This window comes from Coenobita brevimanus, chromosome 73 (genome assembly GCF_032717465.1).
Source record: "Coenobita brevimanus isolate Jiangsu-jjx chromosome 73, ASM3271746v2, whole genome shotgun sequence".
Taxonomy (NCBI): domain Eukaryota; kingdom Metazoa; phylum Arthropoda; class Malacostraca; order Decapoda; family Coenobitidae; genus Coenobita; species Coenobita brevimanus.
Genome location: NC_137026.1, coordinates 23,127,100 through 23,153,874, shown reverse-complemented (window position 1 = coordinate 23,153,874; position 26,775 = coordinate 23,127,100). Strand labels below are relative to the sequence as shown.

The 26,775-nt window shown below is 43.6% G+C and overlaps 3 protein-coding genes across 3 annotated transcripts; all 3 read left to right on the top strand.

Annotated features, from left to right (window-relative positions):
- Positions 1–3,244: 3,244 nt before the first annotated feature.
- On the top strand, positions 3,245–21,762 carry LOC145407507 (uncharacterized). Its single transcript, XM_080278435.1, has 2 exons — positions 3,245–3,344; positions 20,984–21,762. Exons 1-2 carry the CDS (start codon positions 3,245–3,247, stop codon positions 21,760–21,762), a joined length of 879 nt encoding a protein of 292 aa, XP_080134561.1.
- Positions 21,763–21,857: 95 nt separating this feature from the next.
- Positions 21,858–23,225, top strand: LOC145407506 (uncharacterized). The gene has a single exon (XM_080278434.1). The coding sequence runs from the start codon at positions 21,858–21,860 to the stop codon at positions 23,223–23,225; it is 1,368 nt and encodes a 455-aa protein (XP_080134560.1).
- Positions 23,226–23,339: 114 nt separating this feature from the next.
- LOC145407505 (uncharacterized) lies at positions 23,340–24,653 on the top strand. Its single transcript, XM_080278433.1, has one exon. It carries the CDS (start codon positions 23,340–23,342, stop codon positions 24,651–24,653), a length of 1,314 nt encoding a protein of 437 aa, XP_080134559.1.
- Positions 24,654–26,775: the final 2,122 nt, after the last annotated feature.

Genomic DNA, 26,775 nt, shown 5'->3' with positions numbered 1-26,775 from the left:
TTACTTCAACGAAAGCAATCCTAAAAAAATTTATCACAAAGCAATGAAAGTTCTAGTGACTGATGGAAGAAATAATCACACTGCGGCCTGTTTTCAATGGATCACAGAAATCCAGGGTTTCCCACCCCTTGCATTTCCCTGCGCCAGTCTGCCTCCACCTCATTATTCCAAAATTCACAGGCTCCCACCATACACGCTCTCTCTCTCTCTCTCTCTCTCTCTCTCTCTCTCTCTCTCTCTCTCTCTCTCTCTCTCTCTCTCTTCTGTTAACAAATGAATGTTTCGAACTTGTTCACTCTGTTCGCTGGTTCAAACCTATAGGACGTGTTGGAGTGGAACCAAATATATATATTTGTCACTTGTTTGGCTCTGTACGAGAAACAAGTTATTAAATAATCATTATGATATATTCGTGATATCAGAGTCAAACCTTCAAAGTAAGTAGTACTATTGCTTTATCCATTAGTACAAGCCCAAAGCTGAAGGGATATTTTTCGACAGAAATGCATCGAATGCGACGCTGCCACATTCACGGGTTGGCTGGACGAGGGTGGCTAAGAACTCCTGGCCGCAATAGTACCTCTCCACTATGCTTCGGCTAATTTACCGTCTTTTTTTTTTTTCTCCATTTTCTGTCTGTGAAGAGGGAGAAGAACAATATCCACATTTCCTCTGTGTTTCGTAAAGTCGTATATACACGTACTGGTTAGGAACGTGGCTTTCAGACCCAACGTCTATATATTGGAGGAAAAGTGTTGTGGCTCCATGGCATAACAACAGTTGTATTGCGTACTCTTACCCGAAACTTTCTTTTTCCTTTAAATCCTTTCCCCAACTGTCAGAAAAGTAACTCAAGATCTCACCACCCTGTGTAGTGCAAACATAGGAAATCAGTTAAACGGTCGTTGCTAATGATTTTTTTGTGTGTGCTTCTCATACGCTGCAAAGTTGAATAAAAATGAGCAGTAGGAAGACAAGAGACGTGGCACTGCAGGATAGTAGAGATGCCTCCTAGTGCAGTAGTGTTGAACAGGTCGTCTTTAACCTAGTTTCACTGTAGGTCACGGTCGCTGTCCCATTTGCTGGTCACGGGACAGTTTGTGTGTAACTATGTAAACTATGACGAATACCTATAAGTGAGCAAGTGGGTTGGTGGAGGGTTAGTGCCCCTTTTCGTAAAACAACTAACTCAGTGACCAACGGCCACCCCTTATGGAATTATGGCGTCTCGCTGTAGATAGATAGATAGATGATGAATACCCCAAAAGGACCATTGGGTTTACAGCCCCGACCATTAGGTCTACAGCCGTTTACTTTCCTTTGTATTCCTGTTTGCTTTGCTGAACTCGATGCCTTGAAGGCATTCACAAGCACTACTTATGGAGAAAGAATCCTTAAATAGTTATTTAGAACAGCCATAAACTATACTAACCCATGCTTAGCCCCAACATAAACACAAACCAACACAAACACGGATAGGCTTCAAGAAACACAAAGCAGGGTCCTAAGAACAATAATAGGATGCACCCAAACCACAACAGTAGATCATTTACATCAAGAAAAAACTTCCAATCGAACAGGTCATGAATATGAGAGGCATTGTTTTTCATGTCAACCCCCATCCCACCTATGTAGCTTCATGTTGGATCAGCCCTATCTATAAAGAAAAAAAAATCACTATACAGATAATTTCAGCAACATCCACCCTTGTCTACTCTACAGTATAGTTCATAAGTACATAATTATATAAACACTCAGCCCCCACCGCCATCCAACACCTTCAGCTGAAGAGTATCTTTCAAGAACCACCACCAGACTTATGCCTCTCAAACTTCCCTATCTAGAGAGACACGAGAACACCTAACTAGACTACGATGCTGCCATCACCCTTTCCCACTGCAATACCAGCACAAAATGCAGCTTACAAACAATCCATTTTAATTACATTCTAGTGCACCTCCCACACCACATCACACTTACTCACCACACCCGTCTCAGTATCACAACGCAGAGAGTCCTTCAACATAACAAATAACCTCCGTGAGCGACCAGTTGAAGTCGTCAATTTCCTGCAGTTCACTGGGTTCACAGTGACATGAGCACGGGGTTCCAAGAACAACTCAACCTCGTACCTGGTGTTTCATCACCACCACTACCCTCCTCTCATACTATTGCCACTCATCACCACCTTACCCTCTTCAACGCACATAGGCTGCCATCCCGCTTCCCTGCTTGTCTCTTCTCTGCCCATCAACTTCTGTATTTTATTCTCCCATCTCCATACACATCCATTCCCTGCACTCCGGTTCTGGTCTTCCGTCCCCCTTTCCCCTCACCTTTATACAGATCCTATCCTCTCTCCAACATCTTGTCATCAATTCTTCCTTTCCTTTCCTTTCCTTTCTTCACATACACGCCCAATCCCACTCTCTCTCTCTCTCTCTCTCTCTCTCTCTCTCTCTCTCTCTCTCGTCATCTTATTGTAGTCTCGCACTCTGTCCAGCAGCATCATTTCAATTATCCTTAATCCGCTAATGATTCTCCTTCCTACCATTGTTAAGAGTACCCTCCCGCAGCTTAACTGTTTCAGAACCGCATCCCTCTGTGCTTTCTGGTGTGAGCAGGACAGGACAGAGGACGAGGGCTGTGAAGAAGGGATGAGTGCGTGAGGGAGGATGTTAGCAGGGCAGGATAGAGGGTGAGGGCGGTGAAGGAGGAATGTGTGGGTGAAGGGGGGTTTTAGCTGGGCAGGACAGAGGACGAGGGCTGTGAAGAAGGGATGTGTGGGTAAGGGAGGATGTTAGCAGGGCAAGATAGAGGATGAGGGCGGTGAAGGAGGAATGTGTGGGTGAAGGAGGGCTTTAGCTGGGCAGGATAGAGGGTGAGGGCGGTGAAGGAGGGATGAGTGGATGGGGGAGAGTATGAGCAGGACAGAATAGAGGATAACGGCGGTGAAGGAGGGATGTGTAGGTGGGGAAGAGTTTGAGGAATGTAGGATAGATTAGAGGGTAACGCCGGTGAAGGAGGGATGTGTAGGTGGGGAAGGGTTTGAGGAATGTATGACAGGACAAGCTGTGGGCGGTGAAGGAGGGATGTGTGGGTGGGGGAGGGTGTGAGCAGAATAAAAGAAGACAAGGTGAGGGATGTGATGGAGGGATATGTGTCAGCCTTGCTCACTCAGTCTGGCCAGCGGCGTCGCCAGGATACTTCTAACACCACTGTCACTGCGTGATCAGTGTTCGGGATGGCTGTCAGTGTGAAGGCATGCCACCTCCAGCCTCAGTTTTGCAAAGTGAAAATGTTCTCAGAGTTTATCCATGTATTTTGGTATTATACATATGTTTGTAAGTAGCTCACAGCTTTGTCTAAACACTTTTCTCTCTTTCACTCCCTTTGTTTTGCTGTATCCTACAAATAATGTCTGTCAGAGCCTTGTAGATTTCCATATGCTTCAGTACCCTCCATCCTGTCTTAATGATATGGTGTCTCTCTCTCCCCTCCATCACGACTCGCGTCCTTCTCTCCATTCTTTCTGCATCGTTCTTTTTGTCCAAGATTTATCGCAGTTTTCTTTCCACTCACCACACTTTCACACATCTTCCGTTAGGCTCTGTTCCTGAGTCCCGTCCACCTTCATCACTGCCGATCCCATCCTGTTCCTAGTTCACCCTCTACCAAATTGCCACCCAGCCCACCCTCCCCCATCTTCCACACAGCCCACACACTTTCCCCATCCACCTAGCCCACCCACTCCCAGTTTCCTCCTAACCTATACATGCACACCTTCCATCTAGCCACCCACTCCCTCTCTCCACCCAGTCACCTTCCACACACTTCATACTCTTCACACAACGCTCCCTCTCCCACTTTCCACACAACCCACCCACTCCCACCATTCCCACTGCTCAACCATTCCCATCATCTTCCCACTCCATCCATTTCCATGGTCCCCTCAGCTCATCCACTCCCTCCTTCCACCCAGGCCACCCTCACCCACCATTCTCCCAGTCCACCTACTCGCAGCTCAGCCCACGCCTGCTTCTGCCCTTTCGTGTTTCATCTTCTTATCCCCTGGGAGCTGATACCTGCCATCCGATACAAATCCTACTTAGTATACCTCACACCTCACACCCTCCAGCCTCACACTTCACACACACCCTGCCTCACACCCCACACACCCCTGTCTCACACCCCACACACCCCTGTCTCATACCCCATAACCGACACCCCCTTCCTCACACCCCTCACACCCTTTTTTCACACGCCACACTCTTCTGCCTCACACACCCTACCCTCCTGCTTCACACACCACATCCCCCTGCCTCACACACCACATCCCCCTGAGTTACGCCTCAGGTCCTGTTTTGTGTTGTCCGTTAAAATGGCCATCATGCTGCAGCAAGATACGGTACAAAGACTGTGGCCTCGGGATCCCTGCTTTGCCCTTAGGTCTTTGACGTCTTTTTCAGTTTTTTTTTCTTGCAGCATTCAGACAAATTTATTGCAGGAGAGAATTCTTTGTAGTGAAAGGGTTAACGAAGTCTGTATTTGACCCCTGCAGCTTGAAAAAGGCGTGACCAAGCATGGAGGTAGCTCGTACAGAAATTGTTAATTGTCATTATTATAATTCAGTGACGTGTTCTGGCTGCCACAACAAATGCTGCCAGGGTTATATTGGTGAGGAAGTTTGGGAAATTCATTGTGGTGTGTGAGGTACAGATTGACTTGGTATTTACATCATTATGACCCAGATACCATAAGCTCAGTCTCGTACTGCCGTCACAAACTACACAGAGAACTAAAAGAAACTGTCTCCTCTTCCGCATTGTTTGTTTTTTCACTCTCAGAGTAAATATAGCACTGCTGAATGTACCCAGCGTCATTGGCTTTGCACAATCTTACATGTATCAGTTTTTTATTTCGCATCTCTCTCTTTAGATTAATTTGTTCTTTCTCCACGAATATCGGTATCCTTGGTTTGATATTCCTTGGTGCTTCCTTCGCATGTTTTCAGCATCTTGTTTCTTTGTTGACTTCCGCCTTCTCTTTCCTCCTTCGCTCCTTGTCTCCCTTCTCTGTTTTCTGTCACACGTTTCCCTCGACTTGACACTCTTTTATTACTTCTCCCCCCCCCCATGTCTGTCTGTCTGTCTGTCTGTCTGTCTGTCTGTGTGTGTGTCTCTCTCTCTCTCTCTCTCTCTCTCTCTCTCTCTCTGTCCATACGCAGTAACCTCATGCGTTCCATAAATGACCGTCAACAATTTGGAGTGTACACTTGTAATCTTTTTTCGTCTGTATGCGGGCAAATTATTAATACGGTTAAAAAATGAGAAAAGTAGTACAGAGATATAGCATGCAACAGTAATCAGTATGATGTTAGAAAGCCCCATAAGCCCAGCAAAATATTGCCTTGTGTCTCTGTAATTGATTCCCAGTCACTGAAGGACATGTTGATCCAAACATGTGTTGGCTGTGTATCATTACCGCAGTGTAAGGTTAAAGGTTAAACCATGTAAGCCCACATAAACCATGTAAACCCATAAATTTTGGGACCATGAATTCTTCTATGCTGATCAATCATTGTCATTTAGCACAGAAGTGTATCAGTACACCAGACTTGTGTGGAGACCATCCTGCATTCCGTTGGGAAGCTTTAATTTTAGTGAAACATCCTCTCTCCTTCCCTTATATTATATAATTGGTTTCTTCTTTCTTTTACCAGTAGTACATTCTCTGTCCTCCCTCTCCTACTTTGTTGTCCATCCCTCATCCAGCTTCAGCAGTAAGCCTCCAGCTGCCCACTTCACATTCCCACGAAGCTTTGAGTTTTCCTTGCAAGAGGCTGGTTGAGGAAGGGAGGACACGTGAGGGAAGACGAAGGAGAAATGAGAAAAGTTCTGTTTCTACCTCTCTCTCAGAGATTGCTTTCCAGACTCATACCATACTATAGTCGCGGCGCACGACTCTGAGGTTGTCATTATCGTACCCTGGCAACCAACCATTCAAAAGTGCTTCCGATTTCGTATTATATTTTACACGAATCATATTATTATGCACGAATATAGTATACACAGATATTATTATACACTGTTACATAGCCTACGATTTCATCATCCTTTGTGTAATTCTAACGTACAGTATGTTGCATGTTTGATCACGAGCGTGTTCTACCTCACTACCCCCTTCTCCTCTTATAGTAGAGTAAGTCGTTCTTTCTGTTGTTCAGAGCAGGATTGTCAACTCTTTGTCCCCTCTGGCTTCATTTGCTCGTCCTTCTTACAAGTTGTATCAAGCTCTGCCGGCCCCTATATAATGAGCCCAGTCTCTGCATTAATTGCCACTTAGATCTACTCATTTTGCTCACATCTCTGTCCTCCCCTGTACAGTTGTTATTTTTGTGAGTGCTCAGGAAGTCTCCAACCATCTAGCAGCTGTGTAATTTGAGTATAACTGTTATTGCATTTTTTCATGTACTGTGTAGCGTAAGGTGTTAGTTCTTAGGCTTAGTGAGGTTTTTGTGATTCATGTGTTTTGGGTGTCAGCCCTTAATAATATTTTGTATCTGTAATAATATATCTTGCATTCACTGAGTATTATCTGGTATTCTCATTTTATCACGCTGACTTAGATAAATTTATTCATGCTAATTTCGTGTTAATAGAGGCTATTGCAGTTAACCTTATATTTAACCTGTTTTTTGCCATTACATTATCCTTATGAGTCCTGAATGTTTTGTTGTTAGTCTGAGCATTAAACTTTAACTTGTAATTTTACCTAACTCTTTTGTTTTGAACCTGGAACTTTACGGGACAGTAGTGATTTTTAGTATTCTCACTTAAAGTGTTCATTATCTTTCTTTGTTCCGTAACATAAATTTGGCGACCTCTTATCAGGATATGGATATTATCATAAGGATATTGCTTGATATTTTGCGACTGTGATTTATTCATGATGTCTAATATTACTACGCTTGATGAAGCCAAAGATTTTTTGTCAAATGTGCAAACAGTGTGTGATGTAGAAAACAGAACAAAGAATGAACTTAAGCTTGTTGCTCAACAATTGGGAATTGCAGTTCACTCTCATCATTCTAAAGATCAAATTGTTGGCATGATTAATAAAAGCTTGTTTAATGTAACTCCTCCAAATGAGCAAACGCAGATTGAAATAGCTAAGTTACAGCTAGCTCTGCAGGAGGCTCGTGTTAAGGAAGCTGAGTTTCAGGCTCATGCTAAGGAGGCTGAGTCTCAGGCTCGTATTCAGGAGGCTGAATTTCAGGCTAATGTTCGTATTCAGGAGCCACAGGTACAGGCTCAGGCACAAATTGAACTTGCCAGGATTCAGGCAGACCATGAGTATCGCATGAAACAAGGTGGAACTTGATCATCTAGCTCTGATGATATTGATGTGGCTAAAAATGTTAAACTTGTCCCTCCTTTTAATGAATCTGATTTAACAAAGTATTTTCAGTTGTTTGAGAGGGTAGCTACAGGTTTTAATTGGCCCAAAAAGTATTGGCCAGTACTCCTTCAAACTGTTCTCACTGGTAAAGCTCAAGTAACTTATGCATCTTTGCCTCAGGATCAATCTGATAATTATGATGTAGTTAAGAGCTTGATTCTTAAGGCCTATGAGCCTGTTCCTGAAGCCTATAGAGTAAAATTTAGGACAACTTATAAGCAAGATAAGCAATCCCATGTTGAGTATGCAAAAATCAAAGAAGATCTGTTAGAGCAGTGGTTAAATTCTAAGAATGTGGATTCTGATTTTGACAAATTTAAGCAGATGATTTTGCTGGAGGACTTCAAAAGGTGTATTAATAAAGATGTAAGCCTATATCTTGATGAGAAAAGAATAGATAATTTGTCTGATGCTGCAGTTTTAGCTGATGAATATGTTCTCACTCACAAGAGATTTTCTAGAGAAAAAAGGAAAGCTGAGAGTAAGTACGTTGCCTCTACTCAGAGTACAGGTAACAGGAAAGAGAATAAAGATGATGCTTCTCAGGAAGTAAATACCAGCTCCACCTCTAGATTTCAGAAAAGTAAATGTACTTATTGTAGTAAGCCTGGTCATACTACGGAGAAATTTTTCAGGAGACAGCGTGATGTGAACAAAAAGGAGTCTTTAAATATTCAGTCAATTGGTCTAGTGTCCACCCTTGAGAGTTCCCAGAATTCTTTAACTGAGTTAAATGAACCTGCTTTGAGGGGTAAATTAAATTCTCATGATGGAGCTCCTCTTTTGAGCAGTAACGTGGGTGACACTCTCAAGAGTTCATGTGCTAATTTCCTGTCTGAAGGTTTTGTCAGTCCTCTGGACAGTAATGACAGGAAATCAGTTAAAATATATCGTGATACAGGTGCTTACCAATCCCTTATGCTGACCAGTGTTCTAGGCTCTAATGTTAATTCCTCTGATGAAACTGTAATCTTACAAGGTGTAGGGAATAATTACTTCTCTGTCCCTCTATGCAGAGTGAATTTAGAGTCTGGTTTTGTTAATGGTTCCGTTATGGTTGGGTTGGTTGAGACACTCCCAATGTCAGGTGTAACTTTCTTACTTGGAAATGATATTGGTGGAAGTCAAGTGTGTCCAGCTCCTCAGTTGTCTAGTGAGCCAGTGGCTGCGGCCCAGGATTGTGATGTCCCTGATGTGTTCTCTGCATGTGCTGTCACTAGGGCTAAGTCTAAAGTTACTGGTGACTTAGAAGATAATGATGATGATGATGTTATCCTAGCTGACACTTTTCTCGCTAATTTGGACTACTCACCAGATGAGGCAGTATCCCGTAGTGTTGATAATTTGTCTCGTCAAGAGTTGGTTGAGTTGCAGGTTGCTCACCCTGAGTTGAAAGGTCTAGCTAACTCTTCTTGCAGTGAGGAAGAGTCAGCCGGTGCTTCTACTTGTTATTATATAAAGTCAGGAGTACTTATGAGGAAGTGGAGACCCCCAACAGCATCAGCCGACTGTGAATGGAGGTTGTACATCAAGTTGTCATCCCTCGTGTTTGTAGGCAGGATATCATTAGAGTGGCTCATGATTCCAGTTTGGCAGGACACCTTGGAGTGAGGAAGACTGTGGCACACATTTTGAAACACTTCTACTGGCCAGGTATCTTCAGGGATGTTTCCTGGTATTGTAAGTCTTGTCACACCTGTCAACTTGTGGGGAAGTGTAATCAGACCGAAAAGTTTGCACCTCTAGTTCCCATTCCTCCTTTTGAGGCGCCATTCACCCGGTGTTGGTGGATATTGTGGGCCCTCTTCCTAAGACTTCTTCAGGATTTTCTCATGTGTTGACCCTGATTGATATGGCTACTCGTTATCCTGAAGCCATTCCACTTAGAAATATCTCAGCAAAGAACGTGGTTAAGGAAATGCTAGGGTTCTTCACAAAGTTTGGTCTGCCCAAGGAGGTACAGTCAGACCAGGGAAGTAATTTCATGTCAAATGTTTTCAAGCAGTCTCTGAAAGAGTTGGGCATCACCCAGATCACGTCTTCAGCTTACCATCCCCAGACCCAAGGAGCCTTGGAGAGATATCATCAAACACTCAAATCGATGCTCAAGAAATACTGTTTGGAACATCAGAAAGACTGGGATAAAGGTCTTCCATTCGTTGTATTTCCCACAAGAGAATCTCCAAATGAATCACTGGGCTTCTCACCTTTTGAACTACTCATTTTCCATGAAGTAAGAGGACCCCTTAAGCTACTCAAGGAATGCTGGCTGTCGGAGGAAGATGACATCAACCTGCTGGAGTATGTGATGAAGTTCAAAGAACGGCTGTCCACTGCTTTACAGCTGGCAAGAGAGAATTTAGGAGCTGCTCAGGAGAAGATGAAGACTTGGTATGATAAGAAGTCCAGGTTACGCCACTTTCAGCCAGGTGATCAGGTTTTGATTCTGCTACCAGTGCATGGGCAACCTCTTCAAGCCAAGTTTAGTGGTCCTTATTTCGTGGAGAAGAAACTCAGTGATGTCAACTATGTCATCGCCACACCAGATCGTAGAAAGAACAAGCAACTTTGTCACATCAACATGCTAAATATATATCACAGGCGGGACAAAAATAACCCAGTCTGCACTGTAGCTGTTCCACCCGAGTCTGCAAGTGAAGTTCTCCCATGCAGTATGAACCTGAGTGATAGTTTGGGGAAGAATCCTGATATCATGAATGATCTCCAGACTAAACTTTCTCATCTAGCTCCCGAGGAAAGGCAGGAGTTTTCGACATTACTGCAGGAGTACCCGCAAGTGTTCCGTGCCACTCCAGGAAGAACCACTGTGTTGATGCATGATGTCGATGTTGGAGACGCAAAGCCAATTAAACTGCCTCCTTACCGTGTGAACCCAGTGAAAGTTCCTGTCATCCAGAAGGAGCCTGGCTACCTGTTGGACCACAAGATGATTGAGCCCTGTCAGAGCGAGTGGAGTTCTCCTGTCACACTAGTCCCTAAGCCAGGTGGGTCACAGCGGCTTTGCATTGACTACAGACGTGTTAATCAGATAACCAAAACAGACACTTACCCTCTCCCTCGCGTGGAAGATTGCATAGACAAGATCGGAAAGGCTAGGTACATAAGTAAGTTTGATTTGTTAAAGGGATACTGGCAAGTACCTATGACTGAACGTGCTAGGGAGATCTCATGTTTTGTAACACTAGGAAAGACTTTTGCATGTTCTGTAATGCCATATGGTATGAAGAATGCACCAGCCACATTTCAGAAGCTCATGAATGTTGTAACAGAGGGTTTGGCAGGGTGTGTTGTTTATATTGATGATGTATTAATCTTCAGTGACAACTGGAAAGATCACCTATGCCATGTCAGCAAATTTCTTGAGCGTTTGGTTCAGGCTAATCTTGTAGCTAATTTATCAAAGTGTGAGTTGAAAAGATTAGGAGAAATACACTGAGGTGGTTTGGACATGTGGAGAGGATGGAGAATGAAAGACTAACTAAGAGGGTGTATGTAGGTGAGGTGGAGGGAGGGAGAGGGAGGGGTAGACCGAGGATGAGGTGGAGGGATGGAGTTGAGAGGTATATGAGGGAGGGGGGGGTGAGTCGGGGGGAGGGGAGTCAAATGGTGGGTGACAGAGTGACTTGGAGGCGTTTTGTCTGCGGCCACCCTTTGCGGGATTAGGGCGTCGGGCTATAGATAGATAGATAGATAGTGAGGTTGGTCAAGCTAAAGTTCAGTACCTTGGGTACGTAATTGGTGATGAACATGTTGCACCACCAGCAGCTAAGGTTCAGGTTATAAGTGATCTTCCCAGACCTAAAAGTAGGAAAGAGCTACAAAGATTTTTGGGAATGGTAGGTTATTACAGGAGATTTGTTCTTAACTTTTCAATTCTTGTATCACAACTTACAGACCTACTGAAAAGGAGAGTTAAATTTGTCTGGACCGATAACTGTGAATCCTCTTTCACCAAACTTAAAGCTATCCTATTAAGTCAGCCAGTGCTCGCTACTCCAAATTTTGCTAAGCCTTTTCAGATGGCTGTTGATGCAAGTGATACAGGAGCTGGGGCTGTTTTGCTGCAAGAGGATGATCAGGGTATTGAACATCCTGTATCTTATTACAGTAAGAAGTTCACTCCACCTCAAAAGAACTACTCAACTATTGAGAAAGCTTTTGGCCTTGATTTTGGGTTTACAGCATTTTTCATTTTATTTGTGTTCTGGTTTTGACCCCATAGTCATTTATACCGATCATAACCCACTGAAATTCCTTAGTAAGTTTAAAGATAAAAATCAGAGATTGACAAGATGGAGTCTACTTCTTCAGGAGTATTCATTAGACATACAACATGTCAAGGGGAAAGAAAATGTTATTGCAGATTGCTTATCTAGACTTTAGACAGATTGTTTTAGAGTAATAAGAAATTTCCTTTGTAAATTTCTTTTTCTTTGTGGGGAGGTGTTACATAGCCTATGATTTCATCATCCTTTGTGTAATTCTAACGTACAGTATGCTGCATGTTTGATCACGATGTCACTTTTTTTTTTTAAATATCACGGTGTTTTTTAAATAAATGCTAATGATATTATTTAATTGATAATAATAATCAATAATATTAAAGAGCAGGGACAATGATTGTCTTGCTAAATCAAGCAACGATTCTCTAAGAACGAGAATTTATAAACACTCTCGACAGTACACAGCAGAGACTAATCACTCAATTGCTGTTTATTAGTACTGTAGCCTCTGGAGAAAGTTACTTCACCCCTGACAATAAATAACTAATACTAATAATAGTATCAGGTTCTTGCTGATGCTTAACTCCTAGGAAGCACAACGGATTTTAAGTTTAATACAAGACTGGCCTAAGTACCAGTTATGAATAGCAAAACGTTTATGCAAGCTAGGAGCTATGTGGGAAATAAGCTTAATTATGGAGAAATGAAACAAGAGTTTACATTACATTAAGCTCAAGGAAAAGAACTGTTAAATTTATTGATTACAAAAATAAATTTAACGTTACACTTCAAATGAATTCAAATAAAGAGATCGTACTCACTCACTCACGCAAAAGCTAAATACTTATGCCTAGGAAAAACACCTTAATTAAACTCTTAAGACTAGGAAAACACAAAAAGGAAATACTGGTCGATGAATGCTGTGTATCACCCAATTCAAAGGTGGGAGCTCTGGGTAACTGTACTAGTGGAGCTTGGGTGCTAGCTGACCTCTTCTCTCACACTTCTTGAGCACAGGACCTCTCTCCGTCACAACAAACACTCGACTGACTAAGTTGTGGGAAACAAAAGCGGAGCACTAGGCCGCATTTTTCTAATGGTCGAGGCAAGCAGGGGCGAACAATAAAGAAACAATAGTATCGCTCAGTAGAGCACTTAGTGACGTGCATTAAATCGGTCGCTTTTGAAACAGTGACGAATGTTTTGAAAAGTATACCACCGAAGTGGAGAGAGAAACGGTTAACTGAGCGATACACAGTGAGTTTTCCACGAATAGTTCGTGTTTTTCACAAAAGGGAAATGTCGCGAATTTGATTCGTGACACACGAGCGTCTTCTACCTCACTCCCCCCTTCTACTCTTATAGTAGAGTAAGTCGTTCTTTCTGTTGTTCAGAGCAGGAGTGTCAACTCTTTGTCCCCATGGCTTCATTTGCGCGTCCTTCTTACAAGTTGTATCAAGCTCTGCCGGCCCCTATATAATGAGCTCAGTCTCTGCATTAATTGCCACTTAGATCTACTCCTCATTTTGCTCACATCTCTGTCCTCCCCTGTACAGTTGTTATTTTTGTGAGTGCTCAGGAAGTCTCCAACCATCTAGCAGCTGTGTAATTTGAGTATAACTGTTATTGCATTTTTTCTTGTACTGTGTAGCGTAAGGTGTTAGTTCTTAGGCCTAGTGAGGTTTTTGTGATTCATGTGTTTTGGGTGTCAGCCCTTAATAATATTTTGTATCTGTAATAATATATCTTGCATTCACTGAGTATTATCTGGTATTCTCATTTTATCAGGGCTGACTTAGATAAATTTATTCATGCTAATTTCGTGTTAATAGAGGCTATTGCAGTTAACCATATATTTAACCTGTTTTTTGCCATGACATTATCCTTATGAGTCCTGAATGTTTTGTTGTTAGTTTGAGCATTAAACATTAACTTGTAATTTTACCTAACTCTTTTGTTTTGAACCTGGAACTTTACGGGACAGTAGTGATTTTTAGTATTCTCACTTAAAGTGTACATTATCTTTCTCTGTTCCGTAACAACATGCACATATTACACACGAATCACATGCGCCTCATATTATACACGAAATCACATGCACTGTTGAGGGGCACGTTGCCAGGGCACGATAATAGGCTAACAAGCTCAGAGTCGCGCACCATGACTCGTCTTGCACACATACTTTACTGTGGCTACTAACCCACCTTACTGATATCCTTTTCCAGCCTTTATGTTTATCCATCCATGTTGTACTTAAATCTTTCATAGCCACTCTACTTTCCACTTCCTTTACACATGTATCTCTCTTCATATCACATACCCGAGTTACTTAAATTTTTTCAACAGTTTAAGTTCCGCTCTTTCACAAGTACACCACACTTTAAATCACATTCTCCTAATTTTAATATTTTTACTGTTATGCACAGAGTATTCCTTCTAATACTCGGGCTGCTCCATTTTCTGTAACTGTTCCAGCGTTGCTCATCTGCTGTTACCATCCCTCCTGCCGTCCCCGTTGCATTCAGTTGGTGAGGGCGGCGGCAGGTAATTGGAGGCGTACGGTACAAATAACACAACCCTCACCTGTTGCCAGCAGCTGAAATCCTCCGCCTGCTTTCGCGTTATCCAGTGTAATCTCAGTGCTCTGCCTCACCTCTGCACCGCACTTGTCTGCCACATCTTCTGCCTCTCCCTACTCACCACCATAACTTGAATATAGTCAGTAAAATTATAGTCGCCAAAAATTACTGTCTTCTTGGTGCCTTGTTCATAGCAAAGTCAAAGGGCAGGGGTTTGCCTTTGAAAAATAAAATCTCAAGTTCTCTTAGTGCCGAGTGGAGAAAACAGTATTGGAGGTGTTAGGAGATTGCCTCTGGGGCGAGCACGAGAATCTGATACCAAGTTTCACTCTTCTGACAACCTGCATTCATTTATCCCTTTCTCTTTCTCCTCCTATCCTTTTCACGTTCTACTATATTTTAAAGCCTCTACTGTATTTATTCGCTCACGTCCTCTCCCCTTCCCTTCTTCCATAATATCTGCATTCCCCTGTAATCTTTTTCCCTTTATACCTCTCCATCCCTACCAGTGATCCACCTTCTCTTTCTTCTACTTCCATCTCTTCAGTCATCCCTGTACCATGTTTTTCCTTCCCTTTTCTCCTCCTCCCTCTCCACCACCAGCGCCTGAAGCCTCCAACACCACCACCTCAAATTTCAAACAGGCGAGGCTCATGATTCAATAAAGCAAGCAGGATGAGGGAGGCAGGGGGATGGAGGGAGAGTGAGGGAAGGAGGAAAGGGGATAGGGTGAGGAAGCAAGGGTGTGAGGAGAAAGAAAGTAAGGCAGAGAGTGGGAGAGGGAGGAAGGAAAGGAAAGAGGGCAAAGGTGAGAGAGAGGCTTGTCCAGGAAGGTCCAGGAAGGGGAGAGCGGGAGGGACAACAGTAATGTTCAGGTCTCCAACATTTTGAGCACTGTATAACATTTTTGCACTTCCATGTATGCAAACTATTTTTGTGTAAACAAATTTCATTGAACCGCCCGATAAATTTTCATCTCAACAAATTAGTAATAGTGGTTTCGAGTTGGCGAATAATGCACAGGTATTAGGAAGACACGATAAATTGACCAAAGCAATGTGCATTTTCACCGACCAAGACAGTGCTACACAATGTACTGAATGACCACCACCAATTCCCTTCACAGACATATAAATCAAACTAAATTACTATTATTTTGTCAGCCAAGAATGCCTTAGTCATAAGACCACTTCCCTATCTCGCCCAACGCGTTACAACCCTTTCCTGCCTCACAAAACACCTATAATATTTTTGTGCTCAGCACTACTGGATAAGTTTAGTTTCATCATAAAAGGGGGTTTTGGTTGTCATTTAAGTTTTTCCAGTGTTGATCGGTTTGCCTAATGAAAGGTCCATGTTCACAGATATTCTTACATATAACGAGTAACATAATAAAAAGACAAACATGCAGGAACAAGTGTGTTGCTGCTGACTTTCCTTGGGCTGGTTGCAGTAAGAGAGCAGATTCCTTACCCTAAGCATAAATGTAATACACATAGTGACTTCGTCATTCTTTTAATCTTTGAGCCTCATTTTAGCTTCTCATACACATAGCTTCTTTCTATGTATCACACTCTTCTCTCGCCTTACCCTACACTTAACAGTTCTCTCATTCTTTTTGGCTCCCATCTCACATCCTTCCCATTCCTGCATTCTTACCATTCTGATTCTTCCTTCTGTCTCTCAGTTTGCCATGACACTTCAGTCTGGTCCCTCCCTCCTCTCCCTGCCCCTTGTAACCCATTACTATACCTTTATCTTCCAGTCTCATCGTCGTTTTACGCCATAACCCAAGACTTGTGATAAAATCTTTAATTTCCTCAACTGTTATCCTGAAGGTTAAGGACTGGGCAAGAATGGAGTGATTTGATTTTGAGGGGAATCTGTTGAATATTAAGGTCACAGAACAAAGTCAAATGTTCGGCTGCTAGACCAGTACGTGTGTGCAGTTGTTGGACTCTGACTGGTTATTCTTGTTGTTTGTACGCTCCATCAAAAAATATCTTTACATAGGTGACCCGTGGTTTCACAATGAGCGCTGTTGCTTATCGCGCGCTTTCTTTAGACGAATATTTTTGAACGATGTTTATTCCATATGTTGCACGAAGTTCGTTCTTCATTGGGTACAGATTAACTTACTGGCCATTAGTAGTTACTGGAGAATATTTCCATACGTTTAGTTTAATGTTTCAAAACGTATGCCTGAAACTTGTAAAAGCCATTTTTTTAAAAATCGTGTGTACGTTTATCTTTACGTCATCCCTTTCTTTCTGCCCGTTTCTTTCCGTCCTCTCATTTTCTTTCTTCCCCCCCCCCCTCTCTATTTCTCACCTTATCTTTCTTTTGCCTTCTCTGTCTTCCTTCCCCCTCTCTGTGTTCCTCGTCTTAGTTTTCCTCCCATTCTTTTAGTCTTTTTCCAAGTCTTGATCCACTGTTCCCCACATCCCCTCCACCCACACTCAGTCGCCATCACTCACCAGCATCAATTTTATATCAGCCTTTTCTCGTATCATTCTTTTCCGTACTTTCCCCATGTTCCATCTTTTGCTTTTTCTCCCTCGATCCTGTCGATGCGACTGAGTGTAATGGACAGCTATTTTCTCGCACTGACTTCATCTTTTAACCCATTCAATCCAGTGACGTAGTTTGTATTTTACTCTTGCTGACTTCACGTAAGTTTATTTAACCCACTGGAGACTTTTCGAGCTTGAGATATAGGATAAAGCATTGGTTTGTGCCTATGATACTACTTTTAAATAAAAGTACTTAATAAAATAGTTTAATGGTTGCTTGGTTAAAAGCGTCTTAGTGTAAGTGTTAAGGCAACACATCTTCCTTCATGCCATAACTCTCTGAGGTGCTACTTTATGTTGCTATAAAACAATTAACATAAAAAGAACAGCCAAAGCATTCATCCACGGATGTGTATCGTCCGCCATCACTAAATAGATCAGTAATTTACATAAATGTTCTTTCCAGAGATTCTTCAGAAATTCTGTAAAAGGCCACTGGTAAAAAACACACAGTACATGGTATTTTTCGATTATGTGAATGAAGCGTTTTTTCAGTATACTTGCGCCATGATAAAGGAGGGTCTTCTCTACCTAAATACAAAATTTCAAGTCAGTATGTCAATCTGTTGCTGCGATATGGGCAAAAATGTGCTCTGACTAAGGTCTTCTGGCAATCGAAGGCATATCATAGCAGCCTCACAAAAATCTAATCACTTCAAGACGCATACCCCGAGATACTGCCCACAAAGTTTGAATACAATTTGACTGCTTGATTTTGATACATTTTGGTAACACACACACACACACACACACACACACACACACACACACACACACACACAGGTGACAACATTAGTGCCTTGCTAGGCGGGCGGTAATAATGGCAGCAGAAGCAGCTAATGGAAAATATGAGTCTATTTGAACCCAAGTATTTTAGGTGTTATTAATGTTCATGTCAGTTTGGTTGTGGGTGCCTGGATATTTGATAAAAAGGACCGAAAATAACACAGAATTTGAAAATGTAGAATTTAGTGTTATTAGTTTTACGAATGAAAAATTGAGTGCAGGGATATCCTCTCACTCAGTACAGAAAAGTGAAAAACAATTCTTAGTGAGGCTTGTGCTGCTGAATCTTCGTAAAGTTGCTGGTGTGGAGTCAGAGGGGCATTATTCTTAGCATTGCTTATATAACTGAGTCTGAAACAGCACTGGTTAACTGAGATTGCAAAAACTGATACAGAGCTGTTGCAGTGCAAGTAATCTTGTAATAGCAACTTGAAGTAAGTTTTTTCTAAAAAGAATGTCTGCATAGTGTTATATACTGTAAACAGATACTCTGAATTAGTCTGAGTCGCTGGCAGAAGATTGTAATAATTATATACCTTATGAGTTTACCTGGCTGGCAGATATTTTTATTTTCAATTCAAATTCCTTCCTTTTTGGTTGTATATGCTCACTTTTGTTTTTACTTTCTTTTGTCATCCACTACATCTCATATTCCTCCTGTTCTTGGAATCACCTTATATTTAGTATTCATTATATTTGATACCGTACTCCCTTTCTCGGAAAAAATATTCCTTTTTAATCATATGGGCGCTGAGGATGTTGTCCTGAGGGCCTGGCCGGGATTAATATTAAATTTCCTCCCACCAGCTCCCCTCCCCCCCTTCATCCCCCAGGCTTCCCTTGTCCATCTCTTGTTTTTTATTTATTTTTTGTTATTTACCCAAACCTGCTTCCATCTGTTTCAAATGATGTTGAAGCGAACCACTTAATATATGTTTGTGATGGGAAACTTACAACACAAATGTGGATATAAAGAATGACACATGACAGTGCTGTAGGATATACTGTAATAGGTAAGCCAAATGCTATATTCAAAATGCGACTGAAGTTTTAAGAAAGGACGAGTCATACCGTGGTGACGGTACAACGGTGCATGCTGGTGCAGAGAAAGGGGAGGTAAGGTGGGGCGAGTAGGGAGGGCATAGAGAGACAAGATGGTCTGAAAAGGAAAGTTGGTTTGTCCTTCCTTCTCTTTTTCCTTGCCTATGTTGATTATTTGCATCCAGTTTCATTCCATCTCCCTCTCTTTTTCTTTGCCAGCATATTACGATCACGATCTGCTGCAATTTTTATTTATTTATTTATTTTTTTATCAATTTTTCCCTTCATTCTCATATATCCTCCATCCTCGGATTCCGGAACCTGCTTTGTTTTCACCTTTTCTCAGCTTGTCCTATCGTCTTCCTTGTCTTCTTTTTTTCCTTTTTTTGCTCCTTAGCATTTTTCCTTACTGTGTCCTCCAATCCTCTTCTGTTGCTTCTTGCTTCCCTGTCTTCATTCCCTTGCTCTCTTTCTCTGCCGTATCTTATCTTCCTTGTCTTTCTTCTCACTTCGTTCCCTCCCTCCTCAGTAACTTCCTTCCACCCATTCCTCATTACCTTCTTCCTCCGTTTCATCTCTTTTTAATACAGTTGCTTAGTCTTTTCAATAACCCCAGCACTTGCGTAGTGTCATCCCCTCTGACTGCCGTGGGTTATGGTGACTTAATATGTGGGTGAGGCTGGAGGACCTTTGATGTTGTTGCCTGGGGAGAGAACCTGGTGGTCTGCTCTTCTGCCACCACCCCAGCCACCATTGACATTTAGAATTTAATTGACCGTCTCTTCCTTCCGTATCTCGCTTTCATTGCTATCTTTCTTCTTTCTTCTTTATAATTCCTCATTTACTGTACTTCAATCTCACCTGTCTCCTCGTCCCTTTGTTTTCTTTCCTTCCTTTGTCCCCCTTTTTCTGCCTTATTTTCTGGTGCTGTCCACTGAAATTATTGGCCACTCTCCTCACCTTTACCAACCACTGTCCCTTACATTCTCATGGATACTCGTTATTTTTCGTTCAGTTAAAATGTTGCAACCTCAGGAAAATTAGTCTGCTGAAATATATTGCATTCCCTTGCCCGTCCTCACTTTTTTCCCTCTTGTCTAGTCTGTCGCCCCCGCACTTAATATTCTCACAAACTGCCCTCCATTTCCCCGGTGATGACTCATCCTTTTCCGTTCTATCATGTCTATTCATTCTATCATGTCCTTTTGCTCCTTGACCCAACACATTACCATCCATCAGCGCCTCACTACTCCCTGAGTCTTTTAAGAGGCTGTGGTGTGTGTTTGTTGTGGTGTGAGTGTGTTAAGAGGCTGTGGTGTGTGTGTGTGTGTTGAGGCTGTGGTGTGATTGTGTTAAGAGGCTGTGGTGTGAGTATGTTAAGAGGCTGTGGTGTGAGTGTGTTAAGAGGCTGTGGTGTGAGTGTGTTAAGAGGCTGTGGTGTGTGTGTGTTGAGGCTGTGGTGTGTGTCTGTTAAGAGGCTGTGGTGTGAGTGTGTTAAGAGGCTGTGGTGTGAGTGTGTTAAGAGGCCGTGGTGTGTGTTAAGAGGCTGTGGTGTGTGTGTGTTAAGAGGCTGTGGTGTGTGTGTGTTAAGAGGCTGTGGTGTGTGTGTGTTGAGGCTGTGGTGTGTGTCTGTTAAGAGGTTGTGGTGTGTGTGTGTGTTAAGAGGTTGTGGTGTGAGTGTGTTAAGAGGCTGTGGTGTGAGTGTGTTAAGAGGCTGTGGTGTGAGTGTGTTAAGAGGCTGTGGTGTGAGGCTGTGGTATGAGTCTGTTAAGGGGCTGTGGTGTGAGTCTGTTAAGAGGCTGTGGTGTGAGTCTGTTAAGAGGCTGTGGTGTGAGTCTGTTAAGAGGCTGTGGTGTGAGTCTGTTAAGAGGCTGTGGTGTGAGTATGTTAAGAGGCTCTGGTGTGAGTCAGTCAAAAGGCTGTGGTGTGAGTCTGTTAAGAGGTTTTGGTGCGAGTCTAGTGTAAGTCTTGTTATGTCTATGTCATGCTATGTCTGTTAAGTTGGTGCTGATCTTAGAGGTGGTAATAATGCCATTTGCCCTTTTTCCCATTTTATGTATACTTAAGAAAAGAATTCATCCTGTGTCGAACTTTGTGTTCGAATCTGTCAGTTATCAAACCGACCTGATGAAAGGGTTGGCTGTTTATTGACGAGTTAGTGAGAATAAAACCAGCAGTCGAAGAGGTTGTCTTCCTCCTTCCCTTGCCTGTGCCCAGACTTTATTACAAGCTATCTAGGCATTCTCTCGCAACTTATGATGGACGGAAGTGAGTGGCAAACCGGCATCGTCAACCTCAGCCCGAGGAGACAGCCTTACGACGGAACTTCGTCTGATCCCGGAATTTGACGGTACTTCGCACTCGGTGGTAGAGTGGATCGAAAAGCTGGAGCTGGTTTGTCGGCTACGAGGGATCTCTGATCTACACACCATTGTGCTACTGCGACTCACAGGCGGGGCTTTCTCTGTTTATCAGCAGCTCAGCAGCGTAGACAAGGGGAACTTCGACACCATAAAGGATGCACTCACCTCGGCATTTGCTGCAGACAAGTTTGTTGCCTATGAGCAGTTTGTGGACCGTAGGCTGCGTGATGGCGAGTCTGTTGACGTGTACTTGGCTGACCTGCGCCACCTGGCTACACGATTTGGAGGAATGACCGACGCCGGTCTATGTTGTGCTTTTTTAGCTGGTCTTCCAGAAGCTGTTCGCCACATTCTGAGAGCTGGTTCACGCATGGAAACTATGGATATTAACCAACTTCTGAACCGTGCTCGAGCTGTTCTAGCGGATAATTACCTTGATGATGGGGCATCAGCACAACCAGCCGGCTCCAGACAGCACACAGTGGCTCCTGCATTAGTTGGTGTTGGTGGTGTGCGCTGCCATTCCTGTAACCAGCCGAACCACTACGCTCGTGACTACCAGGCTGGACGCAGTGTGCGCAGAGGTAGAGGTGGGCGAGGTAATGTGCTCTGCTTCAGATGCGGGGGACGAGGCCACATCGCTACCTCATGCCCTTCGGGAAATGGATCAGGAGAGGTGGGACCAGCGCCAGCCTCCTCTCCAGACCGTCAGTGAGAGGCGCTTTACCAGTGACTCGCTTGGTTGTTGATGGAAAGAACTGTGATGCCCTGGTAGACACCGGCTGTACTCAGAGTATTGCACACGTTTCCATGTGCTCTCGCTGGACCAAAGGAAATATCAGTGTGAGGACAGTAAGCGGTGAGCTTTATATGTGTATGGGAACAGGTGTGGTAACAGTCCAGCTACTGTCAGGAGTGTCCGTGTCTGTGAATGTGATTGTAGTGCCTTCCAAGCCGCTTAATTTTGACTTTATTCTGGGCATGAACGGTGTTGAAGCCCTGCAGGGAGTGACAGTGCATTCACCAGACAAAGTGCGATTTGGTATTGAGGAAGTGCAGGCTTCAGCCATGACAGTACCTACCATACAACGAAATATTGTTGAGAGGGATTTTGAAGTAACATATGACAGTGCAGCTAAAAAGTGGACAGTGTTGTGGAACTGGCGTGATAACTCTGAGCCTCCACGACTACTGAATACTGTCTCTGAATACAGGGTGCCGAATGAAGCTCGAAAAGAATATGAAAATGAACTGTGTGAATGGATTAAGGACGGATGGCTGGTTCCATACAACGAGTGTATACATGGCCCTGTGAAAGGAACTATCCCTCTGATGGCTGTCGTGCAGCAAAACAAGAAAAAAGTACGCCCTGTCCTTGATATTCGTGAGTTGAATGCCCATCTTAATTTGCACACAGCTGAAGCGGACGTCTGCACTGAGAAGATATGGGAGTGGCGCAGGCGTGGACAGAGGGTCGCTCTCATTGACTTGCGCAAGGCTTACCTACAGATACACGTTCACAGATCGCTATGGTCGTCCCAGACAGTGGTGTTCCATGGGAGACGTTACTGTTTGACTAGACTGGGCTTTGGACTGAACATCGCACCACTAGTATTGAAGGAGGTCCTGAGTCGTGTGTTGAGCATGGACGAGAAGATAAACCGCGCCACTTCACCATACCTGGACGATATTCTGGTGGACGAAAGTGTGGCGAGTGCAGCAGAAGTGGAATGTCACCTTAGTCGTCACGGCCTGCTCTGCAAACCTCCCGAGATTGTGTCTGAAGCAGCTCGTGTGCTGGGCATTAGAGTCTGGGGGGAGCATGATCGTCTCGTCTGGAAGCGTGATAACGGCGTTGGCAAGCTACCTGAAAAGCTGACTAGGCGGACAGTGTTTTTACTCTGCGGGCAGCTAACGAGTCGCCTTCCTGTTTGTGGCTGGTTGCGAGTGGCGGCGTCGTACATTAAAAGACGGGCCAATGAGGTCACGACTACGTGGGACGACGAGATTAATGACCTCAGTTTGCACTCGATGCTTGCGGACACGTTGGAGCGGGTGAAGAACTCAGACCCGGCCCGAGGACGATGGGATGTGGCGGGAGACGAAGCTATACTATGGGTAGATGCAAGTTCAATCGCATTGGGAGCTGTGTTGGAGGTGAAAGGTGAAGTTATTTAAGACTCGTGTTGGTTACGACGGGACGAGTGCTCTCACATTAATCTTGCAGAGCTGGACGCTGTTATTAAGGGGATAAATCTTGCAATCTCCTGGAAGATAAAATGGCTGACTCTTATGACTGACTCAAGAACTGTGTTCCACTGGATCGCGGATGCTCTCTCAGGAAAATCTCGTTTGAAGACTAGAGCTTCCAGTGAAATGTTGATCCGTAGGCGCCTAGAGACTTTTAAATCTATCATCGTCGAGTATAATCTGTGTCTGGAAGTAAAGTTTGTGTCTTCTACTGAAAACAAAGCAGATGCGCTAACACGAGTACCGAAGAGGTGGATGACACTAGCAAACGGGCAGACAAGCTGTGCAGCTGTTGCCAGTGTTTCAGACAGGGACATCATTAACATTCATGAAACCAGCGGGCATCCCGGCATCAAGCGTACACTGTACTTCTGCAGAAGGCTCTATCCTACGGTTCAGAGGCAGCAGGTTCGCAGTGTTCTTCAGAGTTGTCAAGAATGTCGGTCCTTTGATCCGGCACCAGAGAAGTGGAAGAAAGGGGAGTTGGGGGTTTCAGAGATCTGGAGCAGAGTTAGCATGGACGTCTGGCATGTCAGAAACCAGCACTATCTGACGCTCATCGACTGCGGGCCAACACGTTATGCCATCTGGAAAAGACTCGGGCGGCAAGATGTCATCAGTGTTGTTGAACAGCTAGAGTCTGTGTTTTATGAACATGGAGAACCTAAGGAGCTATTAACTGACTATGCTGCCAGCTTCCGTAGCTCAACGATCAAAGAGTTCGCCAGGCGTTGGGGTATGGTCATCAGGTATCGGTGTGCCAACGCTCCATCTGGTAATGGAATATCGGAGAGAAATCATCGAACCGTGAAAACTATACTGGCACGGAAAGGCTGTTCCGTAGCTGAAGCAGTGTACCGCTACAATGTTATGCCACGAGGTGATGATGCCTCATCTGCCCCTGCCAACCAGATATTTAGATACGAGGTCAGACTGCTGGGTATCGACGGAGTAACTCTGCAAGATCAGCCGGTGGAAGAACAACATTGCTTCAGCGTCGGTGATCGTGTATGGATCCGGCATCCCAGCAGACGCTGCGATTCTCGAAGCACAGAGGGCACAGTAACGCGAGTTGTATCTGCCCAGAACGTCGAGGTGGATGGTATGCCTCGTCATGTGCGTGACCTAAGGCTGGCAACATCGCTGTCTACTGCCCCAGAGGATTCACTAGCTGAAGAAAGCCCTGAATCAGAAACAGAAGATGATTTGCTAATCGATGTGAGAGGTCCTTCGAATGAGTCTACGTCAAGTGATACGTCAATTGAAGACGAAGTAGATAGTCCAGGGAGACCACTGCCCCGTCGAGGTTCTAGGGAGCGCCGTCCAGTACGGCCGTTCCAATATAGTAATCTTTAGAAGATCAGGGGAGAGTGTTATGTCTATGTCATGCTATGTCATGCTATGTCTATGTCATGCTATGTCTGTTAAGTTGGTGCTGATCTTAGAGGTGGTAATAATGCCATTTGCCCTTTTTCCCATTTTATGTATATTTAAGAAAAGAATTCATCCTGTGTCGAACTTTGTGTTCGAATCTGTCAGTTATCAAACCGACCTGATGAAAGGGTTGGCTGTTTATTGACGAGTTAGTGAGAATAAAACCAGCAGTCGAAGAGGTTGTCTTCCTCCTTTCTTTGCCTGTGCCCAGACTTTATTACAAGTCTGTCTAGTGGCTGTCGTGTGTGAGTGTTATGACGCTGTCTGGGAACGCTAAAGTGGCCAATCAGTGAATTGTTCTTCAAGGGGCAGTTGCCTTCCCTCAGCTCCCGCCACTTCCTATGTTCATTTTCCATTTTATGTCTCCTTGCTTCTCCGTTTGACTGTTCTTTATTTTCTTTATTTTTCGTTTCACTCCCTAACTTGGTTAATAATTTCTTTCAATACCCGTCTCTGTTACATCCCTTCCGTGGCATTCATTCTCCGTAACCAGCCTTTTGAACCTCCTTATCTTCCCCACACATCATACACTCCTCACCCATCTCTCTTATTAATGTTTCTCGTAGTTATATTGTCCTCATCTATTCCCATTACATTCTTTTCATTCACAAATATTCCCACATTTTCTGTCTTTATCGATGTCCACACACTTTTGTTTTCTATGCTGTCTGTGTTTTTACACTAGAAAGCTCATTTCTCAGATCCAGGATTGTACAGTTACTCCAGCAAACCGCACCAAGCACAACCCCTTTTGCACTTATGCTAACGGTTTGGTGTGGATCGTTTATTTTTGCTTTGTTGTAGGGAGAGGGGTAGTAATCCGATTCACCGCTTAGCTAATCTCCCACAGCCGAACCTCTTTTTAAATTCTGGATAAACATGTTTAAGCAATCTATGTGAACTCCACATCAGTTCTACCCTAGCATCATCGTTGAATTTCAGATCCAAACTTAATAATACCCTGAAGCTAGCTGGACTGAATTCACGATATTGAACTTCCCATCAATAATATATCCTCTCACCTAAGTTTCCATTCAGGCAATTTATCATAAACCCCGTGTAACTGCTGTCTGATGGTGTGCGGTCTGGCTGCTGGCACAGTTGCCTTGGCCTGAAAATGGTCATGGGACTTCTTGCACTTTCAAAATATTTTTGTCCACCACGTTGTACATTCATGATTTCGTGTCTGTGTACCTGTGTTGTGCCATATTTGCCTTCTGTTTTGTATTTCAGCTGTCGTTCCTTCACTGCTCTGCCTTTTCGTCCTTGCCATCCCATTGCATCCCAATGGTTGTGTCCACTCTGATGTTTGCTGTTATTCCCCCATCACTCTCCTGCCTCCGCGCTCTCCTAGACTGTGATTGCCACTTCTCTTATCTCCTTCACATCCTCTCTCACGTGGATTTTCTTTTACCTCCCTCCTGCTTCTGTTTTACACTCTACCTTATACTGCGACAGAACAGCTTATCCAGACTTAGGGTGTTGGCTAAAGTGAATCCATCTAATTCACTATTCAAATATACCAAGCCTGGGACGTAAACACCGCCAGATACTGCGGCAACACTTGCCAGTTGATTGTTATCCACACCAACAGTCATGCCAGACAGCTGCTTAAGTATGCAGACTTTTAGCGTTTTAGTGTCCTGACGTTTCCCCTTTCCTCTATCACACTTTATCTATCTATCTATCTATATATATATATTATATATATATATATATATATATATATATATATATATATATATATATATATATATATATGTACATATAAATATATTGTTACATAGCCTATGATTTCATCATCCCTTGTGTAATTCTAACGTACAGTATGCTGCATGTTTGATCACGAGCGTGTTCTACCTCACTCCCCCCGTCCTCCCTTATAGTAGAGTAAGTCGTTCTTTCTGTTGTTCAGAGCAGGAGTGTCAACTCTTTGTCTGCGCGCCCTTCTTACAAGTTGTATCAAGCTCTGGCGGCCCCTATATAATGAGCTCAGTCTCTACATTAAGGGCCACTTAGATCTACTCCTCATTTTGTTCACATC

Bases quoted from the DNA above. Each gene is read 5' to 3' on its own strand.
- LOC145407507 (XM_080278435.1), top strand. From the start codon at position 3,245: ATGGCTGTCAGTGTGAAGGCATGCCACCTCCAGCCTCAGTTTTGCAAA. The intron at 3,345-20,983 runs GTAAGTAGCTCA...CGTCAACCTCAG, and splicing joins TTGGTATTATACATATGTTT to CCCGAGGAGACAGCCTTACG.
- LOC145407506 (XM_080278434.1), top strand. From the start codon at position 21,858: ATGTGCTCTCGCTGGACCAAAGGAAATATCAGTGTGAGGACAGTAAGC.
- LOC145407505 (XM_080278433.1), top strand. From the start codon at position 23,340: ATGACTGACTCAAGAACTGTGTTCCACTGGATCGCGGATGCTCTCTCA.